The sequence below is a fragment of the Lutra lutra genome, chromosome 15 (assembly GCF_902655055.1).
Source record: "Lutra lutra chromosome 15, mLutLut1.2, whole genome shotgun sequence".
Classification (NCBI taxonomy): Eukaryota; Metazoa; Chordata; class Mammalia; order Carnivora; family Mustelidae; genus Lutra; species Lutra lutra.
In genome coordinates, this window is record NC_062292.1 from 54,002,789 (window position 1) to 54,024,835 (window position 22,047).

The 22,047-nt window shown below is 38.4% G+C and overlaps 1 protein-coding gene across 1 annotated transcript in view; it reads right to left on the reverse strand.

Annotated features, from left to right (window-relative positions):
- The window catches only part of USH2A (usherin), a 705,277-nt gene that overhangs the window by 86,635 nt on the left and 596,595 nt on the right, over positions 1-22,047 (reverse strand). The window contains 1 exon segment of the mRNA XM_047705734.1: positions 9,996-10,350. Coding sequence (XP_047561690.1) covers positions 9,996-10,350 — 355 coding nt within the window.

The following is a 22,047-nucleotide window of genomic DNA, read 5'->3' on the forward strand; positions in this document are numbered from 1 at the left end:
GCTATGCGTCTTGACGGATTTGGGGTTGGCAGAGCAGGCTGCCCCTGGTTTCTATCCCCATTCAGTCCACTTATAGAAACCAACCCATTAATCAAGCTATCTGGCATAAAACCCGAATCTCAGCTCAGCAAGAGATCAATAACCATCCTAAAAAAAACACAGAACCAGCCACTAATGGGCACAGGTATCCAGCCATGACACTAGTAATTGCTTTAGCAAAAATAAAACTCTGTATCATAATCACCCAATAGGAACTTATATGATAAAATTCATTACTTGTGCCTTGTCAAAAAGTAACATTTACATCCGTTAAAAATATACTGTAATTTTACTATCTAGACATGGCCATTATCTTTCAGAGGTAGACAACGCACCTTTTTGAATGGATTAAAACTCCCTGATTTTGTAATGTGAATATTGAATAATCCAAGTATCACATAAAATGTTTAAAAATGAGTTATTACACTTATTTTAAATTCAGAGTACCTGAGGGGCTCCTTAATACAATCTTTAGCCCAACTGCATACGACACACAGTGAGCTTGCTGTGCTACGGACTCTGATGTGATGTCAAATTGGTCAGATTTCTTCACTCTTTGGTTGGCTTAATGGCAAGATTTACAATTCAAATCATAAATTCTTCTCACTTTCCCAGTGGCTTTATCTCAAACCCTTACTGTTTTACCAAACTCAAACCAGTCATTTCACTTCTCAGTTTGCAAATCTCTTTTGGCTCAGCAGGGATTTCTGTGCTCTGATTCCTTCTGAAATAAGAGACCCAGTGACTTTGTCTACGGAGAGGAATTCAGGGCAGAGAAGGAGAGATGGAGGAAACCCAGGGCACATATTCTGAATTTATGGCCTGTTTGGTAAAACATTCCTTCGTGGCTCTTAGACAACAGGTGGAAACCTGTTTTGCCCTTATGAGAATCAGATTTTGATTAGAAAAAAAGTCCCGGGAAGGGCTGCTGTTAAGACACTCTTTCACTGGCTGATCATCTGATCAAACCCTGCCAAGATGATAGAAAGTTCTAAGGAGTCATCCAGGAACTTGAAGGTGATGTCACATTCATCTCCTCTGACAGCAGGACCAAGAATCATGATGCCGTGTTTGTTCAGTCAGTGGTTTGTGGTTCGGCAGGATGAGTGCTGGGTTTGGAATCAGCGGTATGAGCAAGGGTCCTCCTGGGTTCTTGGAAGTATTTATAAGTACAAATGCCTAAGCCTGACCAAATAATTGCTTATTATATCATAATTTGTCTCTTTCCTTATTTGCTTCAAGAACACCATGAGTCACAGGGAGAAGAGAGTATTTCCTCTTTCTTTGTATCTGTAGCAGCTTCTGGGGACAATAGGTTCTCAAAAGAGAATTATGTGAATAACTAATTCATGGAAGGGTCCCACGATATTTCTTGGGTCTTGATCGCCACATTGGATTTTATGTGTCTTGGTCCTCATTTGCAAAAACTCATAATTTTCATACATGCATGAGATTTCAGAGAAGCAAGTAGCACAGATTTTCAATTTTCATTTTGTTTGCTGATGCCCAGTGTGGATAAACAGAAAACACCCTGATAATGGTGTGTTTATAGTGGAGTTGCATAACATCGAGCAAGAGAACTATTCAAACAAATAAATTACGTGACTAAATAAAGTCTGAAACTTGGGATCCACAATACGTGGCATTCATAATTTTCAACTTTATCAAAATATTTAATTTATTATCAAATGCCATTATCAAAATATTTAATTTATTATAAACCTAAGCCCTCTGTGACAAAGACAGAAGATAGTTGCTGTTCTGGGGCCTCCTGGGTCATAGACATGATCAACAATGCCAGCAGTTCGAGCTTAGTTAACACCCGGCTATGGCACTAACAAGATGTTTCACCTTAAAAATTATATCGAGATAAAAAGATTCATTTGCAAACCCATCACATATGTATTCACAGGTGGTGGGTGTGGGTCATTGCATTTGGATTAAAAAGCAAATGTCTCTCTCTACATGAGAGGTCACTAGCTGGTATAAGGCAAAATCTTTTCACTGTTCGGCATAATTAAAATATTCCAACAGTGGTTTCAGTAATTTAAAAATCACAGTATTGTTGTAATATTTTTCTAGGCTTCAGAAGCTCACAATTGTTTGGCCCAATCAAATCTGGGAACACTAGAGAAGTTATCACCCATCAAGGTAATTACTTTCAAGTTGAAATAATTACTCTATCAATGTTAATGGTCTTTCAACTTCAATAAAGCACTCACCTGCCGATAATCACAGCTAACCTCTTGCTCTAATGCAATTCCCTCTCTATTTAGTAGGTTATATTACAGCCGTTACAGTGGTCACTTGTCCTGAACAGCTGCTGAATTTCACTTTGATCGGCTGTGAACCATAAAAAAATTGGTCAACTGTGTATGATTTCCCCCTCACCCATAAGCCCTTGCAGAGCTCAGGATATGATCTCTTGGCTGTAATAGGGTACTTCGGGGGCAGCCATCTTGTCTCAGGTAGTGGCTACTTTCCACTTGTGACAAGAGCACAGTAGTTCAATTAACTTCTGCCCTTCACTGCCATTTACAGCTTGCTGTCTCTGCTAACTGGCATATAGCCTGAATTTATGGTCCGGGCCTGTTACCGTGTGGACAAGTTCGTTTTATTTTCATATATGTATTTAACAAGGGTCTGTGTCATTCTTAGTTGTCTTTACAATTCAGTGAAAGACAAAAAAACATACTGGAATGAAAGGGCAAGTAGCTTCCTCATCAACTGCCCCTCATATACTGATAGCCTGCCCTTTGGCACAGGTGAAGTAGGCTGATGTTAGTTTGCAGAATCTGTGTGACTTGTGAAGTGTGTGTGTGTGTGTGTGTGTGTGTGTGTGTGTGTGTGTGTGTGTATCTATCTGTGTGTTATCAAAAGACCTCATGTTTTGCTGATAGGATCTCGGATCGAGAATGAGCAGTGTCCACTGAGCATCATGGTGGGTAAACAGAACTGCATCTAGAGAGGTAACTGCCTGATGATGACTCTTAGAGGGGAAAGACTGAGATGTTATGGCAGAAGAGGAAATGGGTCAGTGCTAAACCTTAGGGACACAAAAAGCATGATCCTGCTCCAGGTAACTTAGAAAATAAATAGAGCCCAATCCAATACTTGGGACATTACTTGGAAATGAAACGTGTGGTATCAAGAAGCACTTAAATTTGCAAGCTCTGAATTTTGTTGCAAGGTGAGGAATGCTTAAAATATACAAAACGTAAGGTTTTTCATTCATGACCAAACTAGTATGGTTGTTTTATGCAAATCAAAACTTTTACTACTTTTGTTCATTCCTTCCAGCTTCTGTTAGTCCAAATAGGAGGACTTCTGAAGTTTTACATCCTATATACATTGCCATTTAGAGTTTCTAAAGTACTTTGTGTATGCCTTAATTTTCTTAGCGCTTGCAATAGCCTTGTGAGTTAAGTAATATTTTAGTTCAGATTTGACGATTAAAGAGGAAGACGGATCTATTTCAAGTGTAAGAACATGATCATGATTTGAAGAGGAACAACTTTTGTGAAGAACCTAACATGGTCTGCAAGCAGAAGGATTCAAGATATACTTTAGAAGTAGAATCAGTAGGATTTCGTGAAAACTGGATATGGAAGTGAGGAAAGGGAAGGACTCAAAGATTATCTGGCTTGAGTAACCAGAAAGATGATGGATCCTTTTAGTTATGAACAGGAGGTATTAGGGAATAATAAGTAAAACTTAGAGAAAATCAGTGATAAGTACCTACTGGAACTGCCAGACAGACCTCTGCAGGACTTCCAGAAAGAAAGAATCAACCTCATATCTTCCAGCCAACCTTCCTCTGAAGATCTATATAAGACAAGTTAGATAAGAGAAGATCCAGGTTCATGAAAAGCAAGTTGAAGAGAATTTGGTAGAGAAGCTTCACCAGGTTATTCCCCTACTACTTGGGGAGAAGGAATGGGGATACAGCACGCCCCTCTCTCAAGAGATAGGAGGGATATCCAAGAGAACAACTTGAAGGAATTGAGGGCGTCTGCAAGAAAGGTGAGATAGACAATCTACTCTTTTCATGAAGATTGTAACTGAGCTGAAGTGACTCAGGGTAATTCTGATGCAGCCACGGGCGTGGAGAAGCATCTTCTTAGATTCCTGTGTGATCCCAAGATTTGGGGATCATGACTCAGCACAGAAGCTGCTTCCTGCTTCTTATTCAATGAATTCTGAAATTGTGAAGCTGGCTGGGTCTCACTCAGCATGGAGGTAAAATACAGAAGATAGGGCTGAACAATCTGTACTTTCCTTAATTTGTAGAATGAGTTTTCCCCAGGCTTGGAGGATGTCAAGAAAAGAATGAGTTTTTCAGTGTGATATGACCTAGTATCAGCTGACAGCTCAGGAGGTAAGAACCCAGATGTAAAAGAGGCTGTGGGGTGAAGCGCTGGGGGCAGTAATGGTGCCAGAAACTAGCCAGAGAGTGCGTTGCCTGCATCAGGGAATGTGAAACATGGAGTTTCCCATGCAGGATCTCCATGTAACCTCACAGGAAGCACTGGCAGATGGAGAAGATGTAGATTCATGATTAAGGCTCTGTTCCTTTTTGTCTAATTTTCTCTTTTCTCTCACAGTCCTGGGGACATCAACAAGAGAAGTGGGGAACTAAAGAGGAGGGAAAAAAGTAAACAAAATAAAAATGTCCTTTCTTTTCTACGGTAGGTCTCTTAATACAAGTCAGGCTTTAGACTAGATTTTTTTTTTTTTTTCAAACACTTGAAATGTATCCTGATTACCAGAACTGGGCTGGTACTTCTCACTGAATGTGGCTGGAAAACCATAGGACCTGCCCTGGAAATTAGTGGTGATTAAGCAAGGGAGTCCTGGAGGAAGCTCATTGGAATAAAGTGGTTTGAGAAAAACAAAGCACTCTCTAAGAAGTACTTATATCTTATATGAAGTTCAAGTAGACTTACGTGGTTTGCATCTCCAGTAATACTGAGCGCAAAACAGATCCCTGCTATAGATCTGTGATTGGTACCATATTATTAGAAAAATGGGATAAAGGTAATGCAAGGCTAATGAATGAAAAGTTAATGTCAGACCAGACATCATCACAATACAACAACATGGATGGCACCAATAAGTGGTCATCGTTTTTGTGACACTTACCCACCTCTATTTTGTAATCATACATAAAGAATGAGTAACATAGTTACATTATAAAATGTGAAAATCTCAGCTAATAGAACTGATATAAAAAGTACAGTAATTGTTCTTATTACCAAATCTTTCTTCATTTTGGAAAGATAGTCACCACCAAAGGAGTCCTTATAGATACGTAGATCTCCTAGTGCATTTCTATTGTCTTATAAATAAGGGGAGAAAAGGCTAAGAGCCATCAAATTTTAAGAGCTAAAATTAATTAAGAACATACGTAAAGAGTAATAATAGTTGACATTATGTTAAACCAAAATAAACACAGGATTAAAAACAAATTAATCAATGTACTCACAAACTCTCCACGATATGGCAAGTAGGAAACATCTCATTTCCTTCCACATATCTACTTAATGGTAAAGAGATCTGAGACAACCACAAGAGAAAATTTCGAGTACTTCTTCCTTGACTTTGGGCAAGGGAGTTTGGCAACTAAAATCTAGGAAGTAGAGTTTGTAATTCTGGATTTTATTTCCAGATTGGAAGCCAACTTTTAGTGACCCATATAATTTCCTTACCCCTCAGCACCGTATGCTTGATTCTACCCAGAAAGTGAAGTACCATCTATCTTTCAGGGTACTGGGCAAATGCATGATCTGGGCGTGATGTTTCATAACCCTGTGGGATAAGCAGGGATATACTGAGAGCACAGACTAACAGGTAAACCACCTTTGCCTTTAAATCCCAAGTTATTTCTGCCAGTGCGATGGCAGGTGCCAGTGAGAAAAAGCAAACAAATCTGAATGGTGGCAGCAGTATCGCCAACCTCGCCAGGAGTGTTCCCTGTAAATACCACCATGGAACTCTTGCATGCCAAGCAAGGCTAAATACAGTTTCTCTCCTGACACTGCACAATTCATCACAGAGCTAATTGGGAAGGGAATTTAAGGACTTCTACTTAAATCTTGTTTTCAGTAGTGGGGAGTATTGGTCTGAAGAGACCCTAGGAATCTAGACATCTCTCTCTTTCCCTTAGAAGAACCTACTTGGGCCCAAAGGGACGTGAAACTTTTCATGAGATTGGGAGAGAAACTGGTGATACATTAAAACCCACACTCTTTCCATTTCTCCTCTCCTGCTGCCTCTACTGCTGCTGCTGCTGCTCCTGCCAACACATATGCTCTCCACCCCCATGGAGGGCCCCCATTGTCATTTCTCCATCCATTGCCACCATCAAGAGGATTCATGCATCCATTGCACCTGTTTTATGTGGCTCTCCCAGCAACGTCCACCTGTCCATAAACAACTCTGGGGGGACATTGGGACAAGCCCATGATGGCACTACATCACGGGCAATTTATTGGTGGCCCCTCATGCAGAGCTAGGATACCAATAAACAAGAGACTCAATGAGACTATTTAGTGATACCTCTTGCAAGTCTGTGGATTAAACTGTAATCCTGCAGTTGTGGGGATGGATTCTGTGCCTTGCCAATTAAAAATGTAGTTCTGTTGCTCTGGAGAATGCTAGCCAGAGCGGTCAGTGAAACAAAAGCTTGAAATATTTCCTAGGGCAGGCACAGACAGGGAAGAAGACAGTAAAGATGTTTAGCTAGTATAGGAATTAGAGAAAAACTAAGTAGAGCCAGGAAGACACTCAGAGAGAGAGAGAGATTTGAAAGGGAATCATTAGTACATGAGCAGCAGAAACCCAGAAGCAAAGAAATTTAGAAATCTGAAATGCCCAGAAGTAATAAAGTGTGCCTCAGACTTGATTACTCAACTTCCCCTTCAGTCTCTGCTCTGCCCAAGGGTCTAGTCTCGTGGTAACCTTCAACAATACAGCTGACTGTAGTATTGAGTATTGGCATACTGAATATAGTGCTCAATAACCATTTGCCAAATTGGATTGAATTGTCAATAATCTGTTCTTGACCCTGAAGGTTCATTGCACTGGTTTAAAGAAGTCATGCTGTTCTGAACAGGAAGGGATGGACTTAAGTGACAGGAGGAAGGATTTGGGTAGGATTAAAAAAAAAATTTTTCTCTGATGGTAAGGAATTGGAATTACATAGTAGAACCCTCTTCTTTAATTTTTTTTTTTTTTAATGCTCAAACACGTTCTCTTGGGATGTAGGAATGTGTGAAGCTCAAAGACTATAGTTTATTTTTCTGATTCTTTCTTTCAAAGATGTTAGCCCATAAAGAGTCACTGGAAATCTGGCTTGCTAATCACAATGTCTGAACACTGGTCCGACTGGTCTATGGGAGATGTCCTTGATTGCTTAACAAGCTCAAATTGGGCTTTTCCTAATGACCCTAATGAAATCTTTTCTCGGGATTCTCAGGGCCAGAGATCCAGATCGGGGGGAGGGGGGTTTATTCTGAACACACACACAGATGCAAACATTATAAAATAGGGTGGAAATAGTACTGTTTCCTGATCATTCTGTCTATCCTCTTTAGCATTGCACAAGGATTACTCTTTGGAAAATGGAAGAGCACAGCAACACTGGGCTGCCAGGTAGGGTCTGTGTTGGCAGGGCCCATGGATAAAGGTGCTTAAAGATGCTTAAAGCTTGGGGCAATAGGCCTTCCTCTCTTTTAGGAACTTTTCAGAGTGATAAAAACAGAACCTGGCAGATTAAATACAAGACAGAGTTCATTGTATACTTTAAATCTTGTGTTGTGAGATGAAACTAGCTATGAAAGAATGATGTAGAGGGTATTCCATAAGAGAATTCTAGTAGAGGGACGCCTGGGTGGCTCAGTTGGTTAAGCAGCTGCCTTTGACTCAGGTCATGATCCCAGCGTCCTGGGATCAAGTCCCACATAGGGCTCCTTGTTCTGTGGGGATCCTGCTTCTCCCTCTGCCTGTGCTCACTCTCTCTCACTTTCTGACAAATAAATAAATAAAATCTTTAAAAAAAAAAAAAAAAAAAAAAAAAAAGAATTCCAGTAGAATTGTTTTAGGAAATTAAATGTTTAGGCTCAGGCCTCTAAAAGCCATATTTTAAAATCAGAGTTTAATTATTACAATATTAGTGCCTTTAATAAAAATATTTAAGTTAAAGTGTCATTCAGAAAGCCTTTGTCAAGAGTTTTTTAGTATTTTTACTTTATTTTTTAGGATTTTGCTTTCAGGTGGAAGTTTAGAACATGAATTCCAATGATATGGTAAGAAGTCACAGATTTCTCCACGGATCACATATCAACTAAAAAAGATCTACACTTAAGAACACTGCTTCTAATGCTTATAATGAAGGCTCTAGGAAGATGTAATGTGAAAGATAATTAAATATAACATAAAAAATAAAGTACCAGTTCTGAATTCTAAATAAAATGAAGACAAATACTATCTCTTTAATTCACAGGCTGCTTATTTTTTAGTCATATGAAAATTGAACATAAGGAGAGGGAGAAGATATTGTACTTTAAGCTATTCATTTATAACTGTTCTTTCAGAGTTTCATTATATTTTCTCAGTATTATTTAGACATTTTGATAAAGTTTATACTTTATAAGATAACCTTCAGGTATATTTGGGTGCCTAGACGGGGAGCAGAAAATGCATTTGAAAAATGAGCATTTGAAAAATGCTTTATTCTGTCTATTTTTTCTTATTATGAGGGATTTTCATATATAGCAAGGTCTTGCCACATCTTAAAAACCGTATGTATTTAACTGCTAAGACCACAAGTTTCATCTTTTCCATGAAGACTCTTCAGTTTGACGGTTTCCTACTGACCTCTCAGAGTATTATTTTTTTTAAAGATTTTATTTATTTATTTATTGGACAGACAAAGATCACAAATAGGCAGAGCAGCAGGCAGAGAGAGAGGAGGAAGCAGGCTCCCTGTTGAGCAGAGAGCCTGATGCGGGGCTTGATCCCAGGACCCTGGAATCATGACCTGAGCCAGAGGCAGAGGCTTTAACCCACTGAGCCACCCAGGCACCCCCCCCCCCAGAGCATTTTTTGACTAACTCTTGGTAGTTGATAGCCTCTCTTGTATTGTGGTTTACGGCTTGTAGGTGGTGGGTGGAATTTGGGACCTGAATCACCATGTGGTGGATATTCTAGCCTATCCTGCACTACTTCTCTGACTTCTTTCTCATGTTCAATTCTCATCTCTGCCGTATGATAAAAGAAAGCTCCCTGATAAAAGAACCATCCTATTTCCCTATTTCCCAAAGAACATCAGCACATGCCAGGTGGAACGAAAGCTCTCAGAAGATGCTAGTGAACTCAATTAAACTGTTTTATGGGCCAGAGGTGATCAACCCAGAAAAATAAGTTACGGTGCATGTGATATCTATACCTATATCTGTATCTATATCTGTATCTATACATCTACATCTATATTTATATCATCCAGATAGATCTAGAAATTTTAACTTTTTTTTCAAAGAGCCAATCATATCATATCTATCTATATATCTGTTCGGAATCTGTATCTATATATGTGTCTGTACCAAATCTGTACCTGTATCTATATCCATATCTGTCTAATTTTATCTATGCTTCATTCCCCTGAGAGATACAGAGACACATTTAGTATCCCCATTTAATGGATCACACAAAGAGAGGTTCACTTATTTGCTTGAGGTAATACAAATTAATCGTGCCCTGGAAACTGGTCTCCGGTGTCCCTTATACTCAGTTCCATATCTTCCCTGTGACTACACTGCTCTTTTTCACATGTGAAAGATTTTAAGGTATTTAAGCTCTAACTGAAAAAAAAAGATGATAACCTGGATAAAGAATAAATTGCAACATATTCACCGGATACTCTACGCATCTGTTATTCTCTTTTCCTAAGTTCTTACCGTCATGGTGAAAGCATGCACAGTAGAGACGTCAAATGTTGGATCATCGGGTCTTTCTTGGTAGACCACATGGTACTGGGAGATAATGCCATTCGGAGAGTCTGGCTTCGTCCAGTTCAGCAGAACCGAATGAGCACCAGTGGCTTGTGCCCAAGGTGCTAGCAGATACTGAGGTGGGGCTTCCAGGGTCCGTGCTGATGACCACAGACTCTCCACTGACCCCCTGGAGTTGTGGGCTCTGACTCGGTATTCGTAGAGCGTGAAAGGCATCAGAGTATCCGAAGCATCAGTGAATTCAAGGGCTCCTTCTGCCCAGACAAACAAAAGGGACTCGTCTTCAATACCAGCAGGACGTCTGAAAGGAGACCAGGAAGGCAATCAGGGACAGCTGTACACTTCAAAGGAAGGTTTGCACATAGAGGAAGAAATTGCTTTTCAGAAGAATTTGTTATCAATTCAACTGCTCCTTTCCAGTGTCATAATGAAGACCAGATGGAATTGGGCACAAGAGACCCGATTGAATATCATTTTTTAAGAGTGTTTTTTAAAATATATATTTGGCTAATCATAAAGAATGTATATATTTCCTAGAAAACATAGAAAACACAGAAGAAATAAAGACATTTAAACTGTGCAGCACCATCCATAATTACATTTTATTGTATTACTTTAGAAACTTTTCCTTAAAAACACCTGCCTATGCCATATATAGAAACACATACATTATTTAGAAACTTAAAAAAATCAGAAGCATAGATGTAAGCACTATTAAGACATTTAAAAAATATTTCTGGGGGCACCTGGGTGGCTCAGTGGGTTAAAGACTCTGCCTTCGGCTCAGGTCATGGTCTCAGGGTCCTGGGATCGAGACCTGCATCGGGCTCTCTGCTTGGCGGGGAGCCTGCTTCCTCCTCCCTCTCTGCCTGCCTCTCTGCCTACTTGTGATCTCTCTCTCTCTCTCTGTCAAACAAATAAATGGATTTAAAAAAATATTTCTGGATCTTTGTGTGTTTATATGTATGTGAAGTGTATGCATGTGCACATGAATTATATTCACAATTTTATTTTTTGCACATCTGGAAATTACACTATATAGAATTATTGGAAGTTGACAGTATTGGGAATTCATACCCTTCTATAGTAGCTGGACTGCAGTAAGTATTCCAATTGTTTCGTCTCCCTGTGCCCACGTCTATTGTTCATGTCTCCTAAACTCACTCTGAACTTGGCCATATGACTCTCATTGGTCAACATGACACTAGCAAACATGACGAATGCAGAGACCTGAAAAGTGTTTACACATTGAGGGCGACCCTCTTACTGCTCCTAGAACGACAAGATCTTTGTGTGAAAAACCCTGGCTAGCACCGTGAAGGAAGAGGAATGACGAAGAGAAGCCCACGGTTCTAATTCTCTTTTACCTTGCACAATGTTATTTTGCATCTGCTTCCAGGATATTTAAAAAATGTTTTGAATTCACATTTTGCCTGTCACACATTTTCTCTTCATCTGAATTTTCTCTTCTTTAATTAAGCCATTACCCTTCAAAGTAAGGGCCGTTCTTTCTTATATTCATCAACAAACCTTCACTGAGCAAACCTTTACTGGTTATTCTCTGCTTAAACTATAATATACACCACACCTTGTACCAGGAGCAGAAGTACACATTCCTTCTCTAAAGGAAATCATGGGTGAGTCGAGAAGATAAATGCAAATTAATGAAAATAACATGATAAATTATACGAATTTGCTCTAGAGATCTTTAAAGGGCAAAAGTCAAATTCCTTTTAGATGTCTTCTCCAACACCCAGTAAAATTCACATTATGCTCAAAAAATCCTCAGATGCCTGAGAAAGGGATTCTTCAGTCCCATCTGTAGATTTGACTGATACAAAAACCAAGGCCCATGCGTACTATTTGATACCCAATATGTAGAACATTAAACATCTAAGCAAGAGAAATGGATTTGTCAGTTGTTAGTATAGCTCCAATATCTGATGTTTCATTTGGAACAGTTATTTGCTCACCTGGATATAAAATCATGATAAAACAACAACAACAACAAAAATCCCACAAATAAAAAAATTAAAAAAAAAAAAATCTGGTTAGCTGCAGACCTAATCAGAAGGGGAAACTCCTGAGGAATCATGGTTGGTCTATTTCTGTATTCCCAGCATCTGAGCCCTGTAAATTCTGTAATTTTTTTTTTGAGGAAGTGGCCAAAAGACATGTAATTCCATGACTTCTCTGCATTTTTGCCTCATCTCTATTAACTCTTTTTACCTACTAGGGTAGTATTCCAGGTTGGGGAAGGATGTATGTAAGAGATGATCCTCTCTTCTCCTACTCAGCTTCTGCTCTGTAGTTGAGAGGGACTGATGGATAAGGCACTATTTTCCAGGCCGTTAGGAGTATTTAATGAACACGCTCTTCAGATGCCAGGATGGTCACATGCTGCCATATCAGATTAGCCATCAAAACGGAAAGGGTTATTAAGGCAAAGTAAATGACAGTACCTCTCACAAAAGGCAGGATATTTAAAATCTCTGGCTTTGGGAATTTGATGATCCTCAAGTTGATAAATCACAATGACCTAAGCATGAGCAATGACAAGCCTCCCGCTGGAGACCATAGAGGCTTCCTAGATACCTCTCAGTGACCTGCAATTAAGTTTCGGCAACCCACCTCATTATTCCTCGTTACCATGCGAGGGCCAGATTCTGTACTCAGTGTCGGTTTGCAGGGTTTGGCCTTTGTACTTGCTGCAGATACTAGGTACCAGGTGTGTCATTGGGAGGGATCCATTCTAATGAGGACCACAGGGCTCACAGCCAAGGACTCCTCTCTGAGTTTTTAAAAGGTGTTTGCAAGGAACATAATACAGCAAACAAACATAAACTTCTACGGGGAAATAAAATTGTCTGTTTTGTCCCGCTTCAACCTTTCTATGACAATTCAATTAATTTTTATTAAACTCTCATGAATTCCCACATTGAGGTCTAGCTGTGGTTGTGACATTCTTTGAAAAATTGCCTGAAAGCATAAATTAAAAAAAAAAATCTGTGCTATGTGAGAGATTAAATATTATGTTAGCTTCAAGTTTATCTACCCAAACAATTAAAGGATGTAACCTGGTTAAGCATTTCTTGCTACTATTGAATACTCAATAAAGTAACATTATATTGAGGTAAACACTCCATCTATGGTATTAGAGAATAGAATCTCTTCAGGTCTGGAAGAACTTTGAACAGAAGTTAAGTAGATGACAATTATTCTTAATTTATTTAAGATTTAGGCTTCAACTGTTCATTTAACTGGAAGTGTTTCCTCCTGAACTGTCTGTGTTTAGGGAAATCACATTCTCAGTTCTCTCTGAATAGCCAAATGGTTATTCTATGCTTAAACTCATTTGGGAGATATTTCAATAATGAACGCTCTTTTCCAACTAGAGTTAATTTAAGGTTGCTTAACACTAAGAAAAAAACAAAAATAAGCATTAAAACTAGGAACCATATATTTTTAAAGATTCATACTTATGTTGTTTTCTTACTGTAGTACAATCCTAAAAATAAAAAAACAAAACTCCTTATCCCTCTATTTCCTGTAACAATTCTTAGCACTTGTCTTCAGAAACAACCAAAGCAAAATCTTGTAACTCAGTTCATTTCCCATAGCAACTTCAGATTATGAAAGTACCACCCTCAACTTATGAAGAATAATAAGAATACTAATTTAAATATAAAACCCAAAACACCTGTAGTCTGAGGAGATAAGTTGTAGGTCTAGGCCTACACCACTTGAGTAGATGACGGTGGGCAAAACTCACATGCACTCTCTAGTTTCCATTTCACTTTGTAAAATGGAGTTAATAACCTTATAGTGTGTGATGTCCTAGCATTTTGGTAAGAATTATATGAAATTATGCACATGAAAATCCACTGGGTTAAACATAACACATGATACAAATGAAATTATCATAGAAATGGCGTCCAAGGCTGCTTTTAGGAAGACAAATCCAGCAGTCACGTGAAGGCTGCATTGAATGGGTACAGGTATGTCAGACGGTGATTGAATGCCAACAGGTAGTCACACAGTGAAGAGGTCATCTCAACAGACCACATGAGAATAAAGATAGATCCTGAACTATAATTGATGGTAGAGGAAATGGTAACACAGGAGATTTACCAAACACCATTGAAGGTTGAATCATACGGCTTCGTGGAGTGAGTAGATACTCTGGTGTTGGGGGATGAGATGTTAAAGATCATTTAAAAGTGTTAAGACTTAATCCCACTTAGAATGGTAGTGATTTGCCACGCAACTGGCCCGTGCTTGCTATTCCAGCTTCCTGTTCCAGATTTCTATTCCATCTGATATTCCAGTCATAATCAAATGCTTGTCTACAGTTCCCTTCTATTCCATGATGGTTCATGCTTCCATGGCTCTGACATGTCAGTTTTATTCTGCAATGCCTTGCTGCACACTTTCTTCATCCCCCCCCCTTTTTTTTTAAAGATTTTATTTATCTGACAGAGATTACAAGTAGGCAGAGAGGCAGGCAGAGAGAGAAGGAAGCAGGCCTCCCACTGAGCAGAGAGCCCGATGCGGGGCTTGATCCCAGGACCCTGGGATCATGACCTGAGCCGAAGGCAGAAGCTTAACCCACTGGGACACCCAGGCGCCCCATCCTCCCCCTTCTGTAGGCTAACTCCAATTCATCTTTTAAGCTCCACCACAGTCACTTTCTCCAGGAAGTCTTCTCCTTGCTTCTCTCTCAGACAGAATTATCATGTTCCCTTTTGTGCTAAGTCTTTTTTCAACTGATTCACTTGTAACACTATAATGTAATATATTTTCTTTCTTTTCTATCTCCTATACCATACTGTAAGCTCCTGAAGGTGAAAACTCTCTCTTATTTATCTATATATTCTCAGCCCCTAGGGAAGCATGACATACTATAATAAACAGTAATTATTTTGTAAGCAATGACTGGTTGATGGACTGGTTGACAAGAAGAGACTCAAATTCTCTGAAACCTGGTTAACTAGAAAAATGTGCCCATTATTAATTTGTTGTCTCTGAGCAATAATCCTTTCCTTCAATAATGGTTTTATGACGGTGAAGCTGGGACTTTGCAATGGCATTTCTGCTTTACTGGTTGAGTCTATGTTGAGCTCTGCCAATAGGGGGCGCCACAGGGAACTCAGAAGACTGAAAGGAAAAAAGAACTGGCTCCTTACTCTTTGCTTCCTGTTTTGCTTGCTGATTATGAAAGCCTCTCTCCAGTCAGGATTTTTCACCCTGAAAGTAATAAATCCTTCCTCCTTATGAGAAATTTGAGTATGAAATTTTAACACTTGGTAAAACTAGCTTTATTTCATGCCTTCCTCCCAGACACCTGAATCAGCTGGAAGCTGACTCCTCCTTAAGTGTCTGGGTCCCAGCATGGGGCTGGGGGTGGGAGTGGTAGCTCTCCCCTCTAGTTACTAAGTTTTTAAGAATTCTAGCTCTCTCAGTCCCAAGGGTAGTATGCGTTTCCTGCTGTTGTCACCTGCATGATATCTTCGAGTTCACTTTTTATCCTTCCAGTTACCTAGTTAACAAATTTACAACTAGTTAACAATTATGTATGTTAAACTCAGTTAAAATAACCGTTGTGGTTTTCTTTCCCAAGCAGAACTTGCTACAGGGAGTGATGATGATGTTTACAGAAAGAGAGAAATAGGAAAATCATAAACAGGGTGAGGATTGATTTGCATCTGGACTAACAATTTATTATTTTGTCTTTATCATGCCATATGATATGTTTGCTGTGAAAAGTAATTAGAAACTATGGATGAGCAAAAACACAAGTACAGGCAGTCCTCAACTTATGACGGCTTGACTGATAATTTTTTTTGACTTTATGACTTTGTGAAAGTGATATGCATTCAGTAGAAAATGTACTTCAGATTCTGAGTTTTGACCTTTTCCCAGGATAGCAGTATGCCCTAAGATACACTTTCAGAATTTGGTGCAGTGGCAGTGAGTGGCAGCTTCTGTCAGCCGCACAATCACAGGGTAAACAACTGACACATTTCCAGCCCTTCTGTAGCAACACAAACATTCCATTTTATACTTTTAGTACGGTGTTCAATAAATTACATGAGATGTTCAAGACTTTGTTCTAAAATAAGATTAAAAATGTTATAAAATTTATAAAATATATTATAAAATATAAAAATAACACAAATATTATTTCTGTTAGATGATTTTGCCCAACTGGAGGATAATGTAAGTGTTTGAAACACATCTAAAATAGGCCAGGCTGAGTCATGATGTTTGGTATGTTAAATGTATTTTTTTTAAAGATTTTATTTATTTATTTGAGAGACAGAGTGAGAGCACAAGTAGGGGAGGAGCAGAGGGAGAGGGACAAGCAGACTGTTGAGCATGGAGCCTGACACTGTACTTGATCTCATGCCCTTGGGATCATGACCTGAGCCGAAATCAAAAGTCCAATGCTCATTCAACTGAGCCACCCAGGGGCCCCTGGTATGCTAGATGTATTAAATACATTTTTTAAAAGATTTTATTTATTTATTTGACAGATGGAGATCACAAGTAGGTAGAGAAGCAGGCAGAGAGAGAGAGGAGGAAGCAGGCTCCCTGCTGAGCAGAGAGCTCAATGCCGGGCTCGATCCCAGGACCCTGGGATCATGACCTGAGCTGAAGGCAGAGGCTTTAACCCACTGAGCCACCCAGGCGCTCCTTAAATACATTTTTGACTGATAGTATTTTCAACTTAAAATGGGTTTATTGGGATATAACCCCATAGTAAGTTGAGGAGGATCTGTATTTAAAAGGATTGTGCTTGGGGCCCCTGGGTTGCTCAGTTGGTTAAAGGTCTGCCTTTGGCTCAGGTCATGATCCCAGAGTCCTGGGATCGAGCCCTGCATTGGGCTCCCTGACCTGCTTCTCCTTCTGCCCCTCCCTCTTCTCGTGCTTTCTCTCTCTCAAATAACTAAATAAAAATCTTAAAAAAAATAAAAATTAAAAAAGGGTTGTGCTTAACTTATCTCTGGGAGATTAGCAGTGTTAAGTTATTTTGTTGTTGTTTCCAGACATTTTTAATGCACATATAAATGAAAAGAAATATTCTATATATTTAAAGAAAAAAAGAATCATCCTTGGCATGCTGTTGTACAATCTGCTTCTTTTATTATCATGAATCTTTTTCCTTATCCTTAAAAATTTGTAACAGCCAGATTTGTCTTCCTAAATCATGGTACATCTTTACTGTACATCTAGGATGACTTCCTACTTTTATCATGCTTGATATTTAACACAGGACTTCCACATACCTTACTTTATTTAATTCTTACAAAATTCTAGGAGGTTATTTTTTATGTTTCTTAGCCTAACTTTACATAAAAATGAAGCTTGAGGAATATAATGACTTCCCCAAGGTCACGTAACTTTTAAGTGTTTGACCCAGCACCTGGAAACCATATCTTCTGTCAACAAATGCCAAGCTCTGTCCACTTTATCACACTGCTTTTCTGTTTTACCTGAAAGTTGCAATGGCTTACATTGCCTCCAAATAAAAAAATCTAAACTCTTAGCCTAGTATTTCAAGTCTTCTAAAATCTACTATCAAGCTGGTTGTCAAAATTCTCCCTATAAATAACAAAGGGTCCAGCCAAACTTGACCATCACTTGAACACTATGACTTTAGCGCTGGGAATTTGGTTCATTCTATTAATTTTATTCACCTGAGATATCTTTGTCATCAGGCTCTGGTTATTAAAATCCTGTCCACTATAAATGAAATAGAAAACAAAATCCTGAAAGGGACCGGATGATACATGACGATTTCGTATAGATGGCATTTCAAGTCAGTGAATTATAAAATAATGTTGACAAACTAGATAGTTTTTTAAAAAAAATAAATGCATAGATTTCTTTTCTCATTCTCTAAAACAAAATCAAGTCTTATATTTAGATATAAGGAGGAGAACCCATAAATTGCTGGAATAATTTTAATAGGATCATCAAAGGGAGAATTTCATTACTATATAAAGAGCATAGATGAATGAGAAATAGTCTAAAAGAAAATAGTCTAGGGATATGCAGTATTTATATACACACATAAATAGCAAGGAAATATTTAAAATAAATGAATGACTTCACTTATAATGACCAAATTTTAATTAAAACAATAATATGCCATTTAAAATATTGAACTGGCAAAGATTTGAAAAACTGATAAGACCCCCTATTGACAGGAGTTTTCAGAATTGAAATTATTACAACCATTTTTAGAAGACTATTGAGCAAACTCTAGGAATTTAAAATGTACAAAATTTGACCCTACTCTTCTAGTAATAATCCTTCATTTGCTCATTGTGAAGGTGTTTTTTTGAGAGTTGCTGTTGTAATGAAAACTTGGAAATCACCTATTTTGCCATCAGTCGGGGATTGGTTAAATAATACAGACTCACATTCATATAATAAAATATAGTTGAGTCACTAAAAGAAGTGAGGTGTGTGTGCACGTGTGTGTGTGTGTGTGTGTGTGTGTGCATCCATGACTAAGGAAAATTGGAGAACAGCATGAACAATATGATTCTTTTTATGAAAGGGAAACTATAAAAGGAAAGCAGAAATATTATGTGTATTAAAATTAATAGTAGTTATTTTCATTGATGGAAATTTTATGTGCCTCGGGTAAGTCATATAGAAAGGATGAATAGCCTTTTTAATATTCTGTCCTGTTAAAACTTTTTTCCAACAAAAATATTTCTAATAATGGTCACTAAATTTTTATATCATAAGGCCAAGTCCTAATGACATCAATTTCATCCATGAGTGAATGAAGTCTTCCATAAATATTCCAGACAAAAAGAATCCTTTTCTCCTGTAAACTTTCTGATAAATATTTATATTTTTCTGTAAATATTTATATTTTCTGGTAAGTATTCATATATTTCTCTCTTTTTTGTTTGTTTGCTTAGTTTGACTTATATCTCCTACTATAGTAAAGGTCCTTGGTAATAGGACTCAGATCTCACAGCAGATATGAACATTTCTATTTATTGATATATCTATCACCTGTCAATCATCTATCTACCTATCTTCATCTCTATATCTATCTTTCCACACAACATGAATTGATTGTATAAAAGTTTCTGCACTTTTGAGTCAATACCCTCTTATTTTAGTCAATCAGCTTAATTTCCCATTCTAGAAAATTATTATTTGCAGTTCCCTGCTTGGAATATTCTTCCATATCAATCACCCATCCTAAATATCTCTTATTTTATCCTTCAAAATCTTACTATTTAAATACTCAAGAAAGAGTTCATTATTCATTTCTACTTCTACAGTGTTTAGAAGGTATTTGTATATGTATTTTTTCTTATTGCACATTGATCAATCTCTGTATTTGTTTAAGGAGACTGTTTATGAGAATAAACCTCATGCGGTTTTGTCTCTATTAAAATGGTGGGAGATCATTTCATTAAGTGTTTTGTGAAGTCCCAAGAAAGAGAAATATTTGATGAATTTTGTAAATGGAAGTCAGACTTTGTGGAGGGATTTTGCATTTACAACATTATAGATATAAGACAGAGGGTAATACTGAAAAATCGTTATTATAATATCCAAATGGACTATGGGGAGAAAACAAATGCTGAAGATGGCCTTGTCTATATACTCTATCAGTAAACAGGTTGCACAACACTAGCATCAATGTTGTCCCTATTGTCAGAAGTGTCTTTTATAACTCCTCTCCTCAGTGAACAAAGTAGCCTAAATCAAATAACAAAGTAACAGATAAACGGAACAGAAGCAATCACATTAATAATCATATCCATCCTAGATTATTTTGTTTGTAAAGTCATCAATACCCCTTTATCAGCACAGATGCTTTTCAGTAGGATGATATCTAGAGGCAGTCTTTAAACAATGGAAGGAAATTACTGAGGGGAAGTGATTTAAGGGGTTAGAGAGATTAGAGTGACAGGTATTTTCAAAATGGGATTGGCAAATTGGCTTCCTGCAATTTAATGAAAATATCTTCCTGGGCCAAACCCTGTCTTTGGTTTGAGCTAAGTGTGTTTCCTTTGGTGGCGATACAAGAAAGAGGAGGCAAATGATGAAGAAGGGATGACATGCCATAACCTCCCCAGAAATACTGCAAGCTCGTGGCCATAACTATAGAAGGGGCTCTCTGTAGTCCCAGAATGAAAAAGAACTATGTGTCTACATTCTATTTCTGTCCTTACAAATTTCTGATTTTTTTTTTGCAGCTATCGAAGAAAAATTTGATATTGTTGTTGTCTAAGCACATTTAAACTTCAGCGGAAATAACTGCCAAGTGATTCATGCCTATGTAGGTGAATATAACGATTGTATCTGGAGCCCCAGTGCGCCATTTTCATTTCACTTTAAATAAAAAACAAAATGTATCTATGTCAGTCAGTGCCCTTCTGCTGTACTCAGAGGTATCAAACAGGCTACAATTATGATTGTGAAGTGATTGTGTCACATTGGAGGAAGGTTTATTGCTTTTGAGTCTGCTAGGCAGTAACACATTCTGTTTCATATTACTCTTTATATCATTGTTTGGCTGTGACTAGAATAATCAAATGCCATCAAATGCTGTCAAATTCAATTTACAGTATTTTTCATTGAAGCAGGCTTTCTGCATTATATTTCCTGTTTTCCCTCTCTATAGCTGCCACGGAATAGTCACTGAAATCATGAGCTTTATTTACAAAACCAACAGACTGAAGCCACATCCTGCTCCATAACAGATACTTTATTTCCCTTTATTCAGAATTGGAATTTGATGCGCTTTTCTCATACAATTAGCATTAAGTAGATGAAAGAAAACTATTCCAAGAGGATGGGCATCTCAGAGCCTGCACTCATGAGCTTAGCTTAAAATGTAAATTCGCATTAGCCATTTTTACGTGTTTGTTTGTATTTGAGTCAGAAATATTATTCTTCAAATTAATGTTGGCTGAGGAGACATTTGACTTGCTCTTCTTTGGCTATGTCATTTATGTAACCAGAAATGCAATAATACTTTCTCCTTCTATAATTTTCCTACAAACCCTTACTCATCACTGAAGATGGACCTGAATCAAACGGTTTTAATATCTGAAGTTGAAAGAGGAGCCTAAGTTTCCCATTTTCAGGGCACAGGACCAGACAGGGGAAGGTGTGAGGCTGCTGGAGAGACTGACAAACCATGAGGGGGTAGGGGTGAGGGTCTGAGCAAAAATGAGTTGTTTTCTGTTTGCCTAACGTAAATACGTGGCTTTTGGAATCGAGTTTTCAATCTGCAGATCCCTCATGTCTGCTGGTATCTTTCTTCCGTTGTGTCTTTTTTGTCTTAGACAGTTACGGTCAAGAGATCTGCGTCTCCTCCAACCGCAGTTCATATGCCAAAGTTCAAAACCCCAGGGTGATGGTATTGGGAGATGAGGCATTTGGAAGGTGACTGGGACATGAGTGTGGAACCTTCATGGTGGGATTAGTACCCTTTTAAAGGGACCCAAGGAGGTCTCTAGTTGCTTCCACCACAGTGAGGACACAGTGACATGACAGCAGTCTGTGACCCAGGAAGTGGACCCTCACCAATCATGGAATCTGTCAGCACCTTCATTTTGTATTTTCCCAACTTCCAGGAAAATAACGTGTGTTGCTTCTAAACCACCCAGTTTATGCCATTTTTGTTATAGCAAACTGCAGGGACTAGCACAGATAGCAAACTCTCAGGTTCTTTGCCTCCTTGACTCTCTTCCTGTTTGACTTTTGCCTTCTCTCCTCTCTTCTTCCTTCTCCCTCAGGGTTTCTCTGTCATTCTGTTTCCCTCTCTCTCCTTCTCCTTCTTGTTCTCTCTTCTCCCTCCCTCCCTCTGCTTCTCCTCCTCATTATTCATTATTTATTTAAAGAAAACACTGAAACTATGTGCGTGCAGATCAGGTGAAACCTGGATCAGAAGTGCAACACCTTTCAACCCAAAATGTCCATTGTTCCTCTGTCTCTCTGTCCCTCCCTT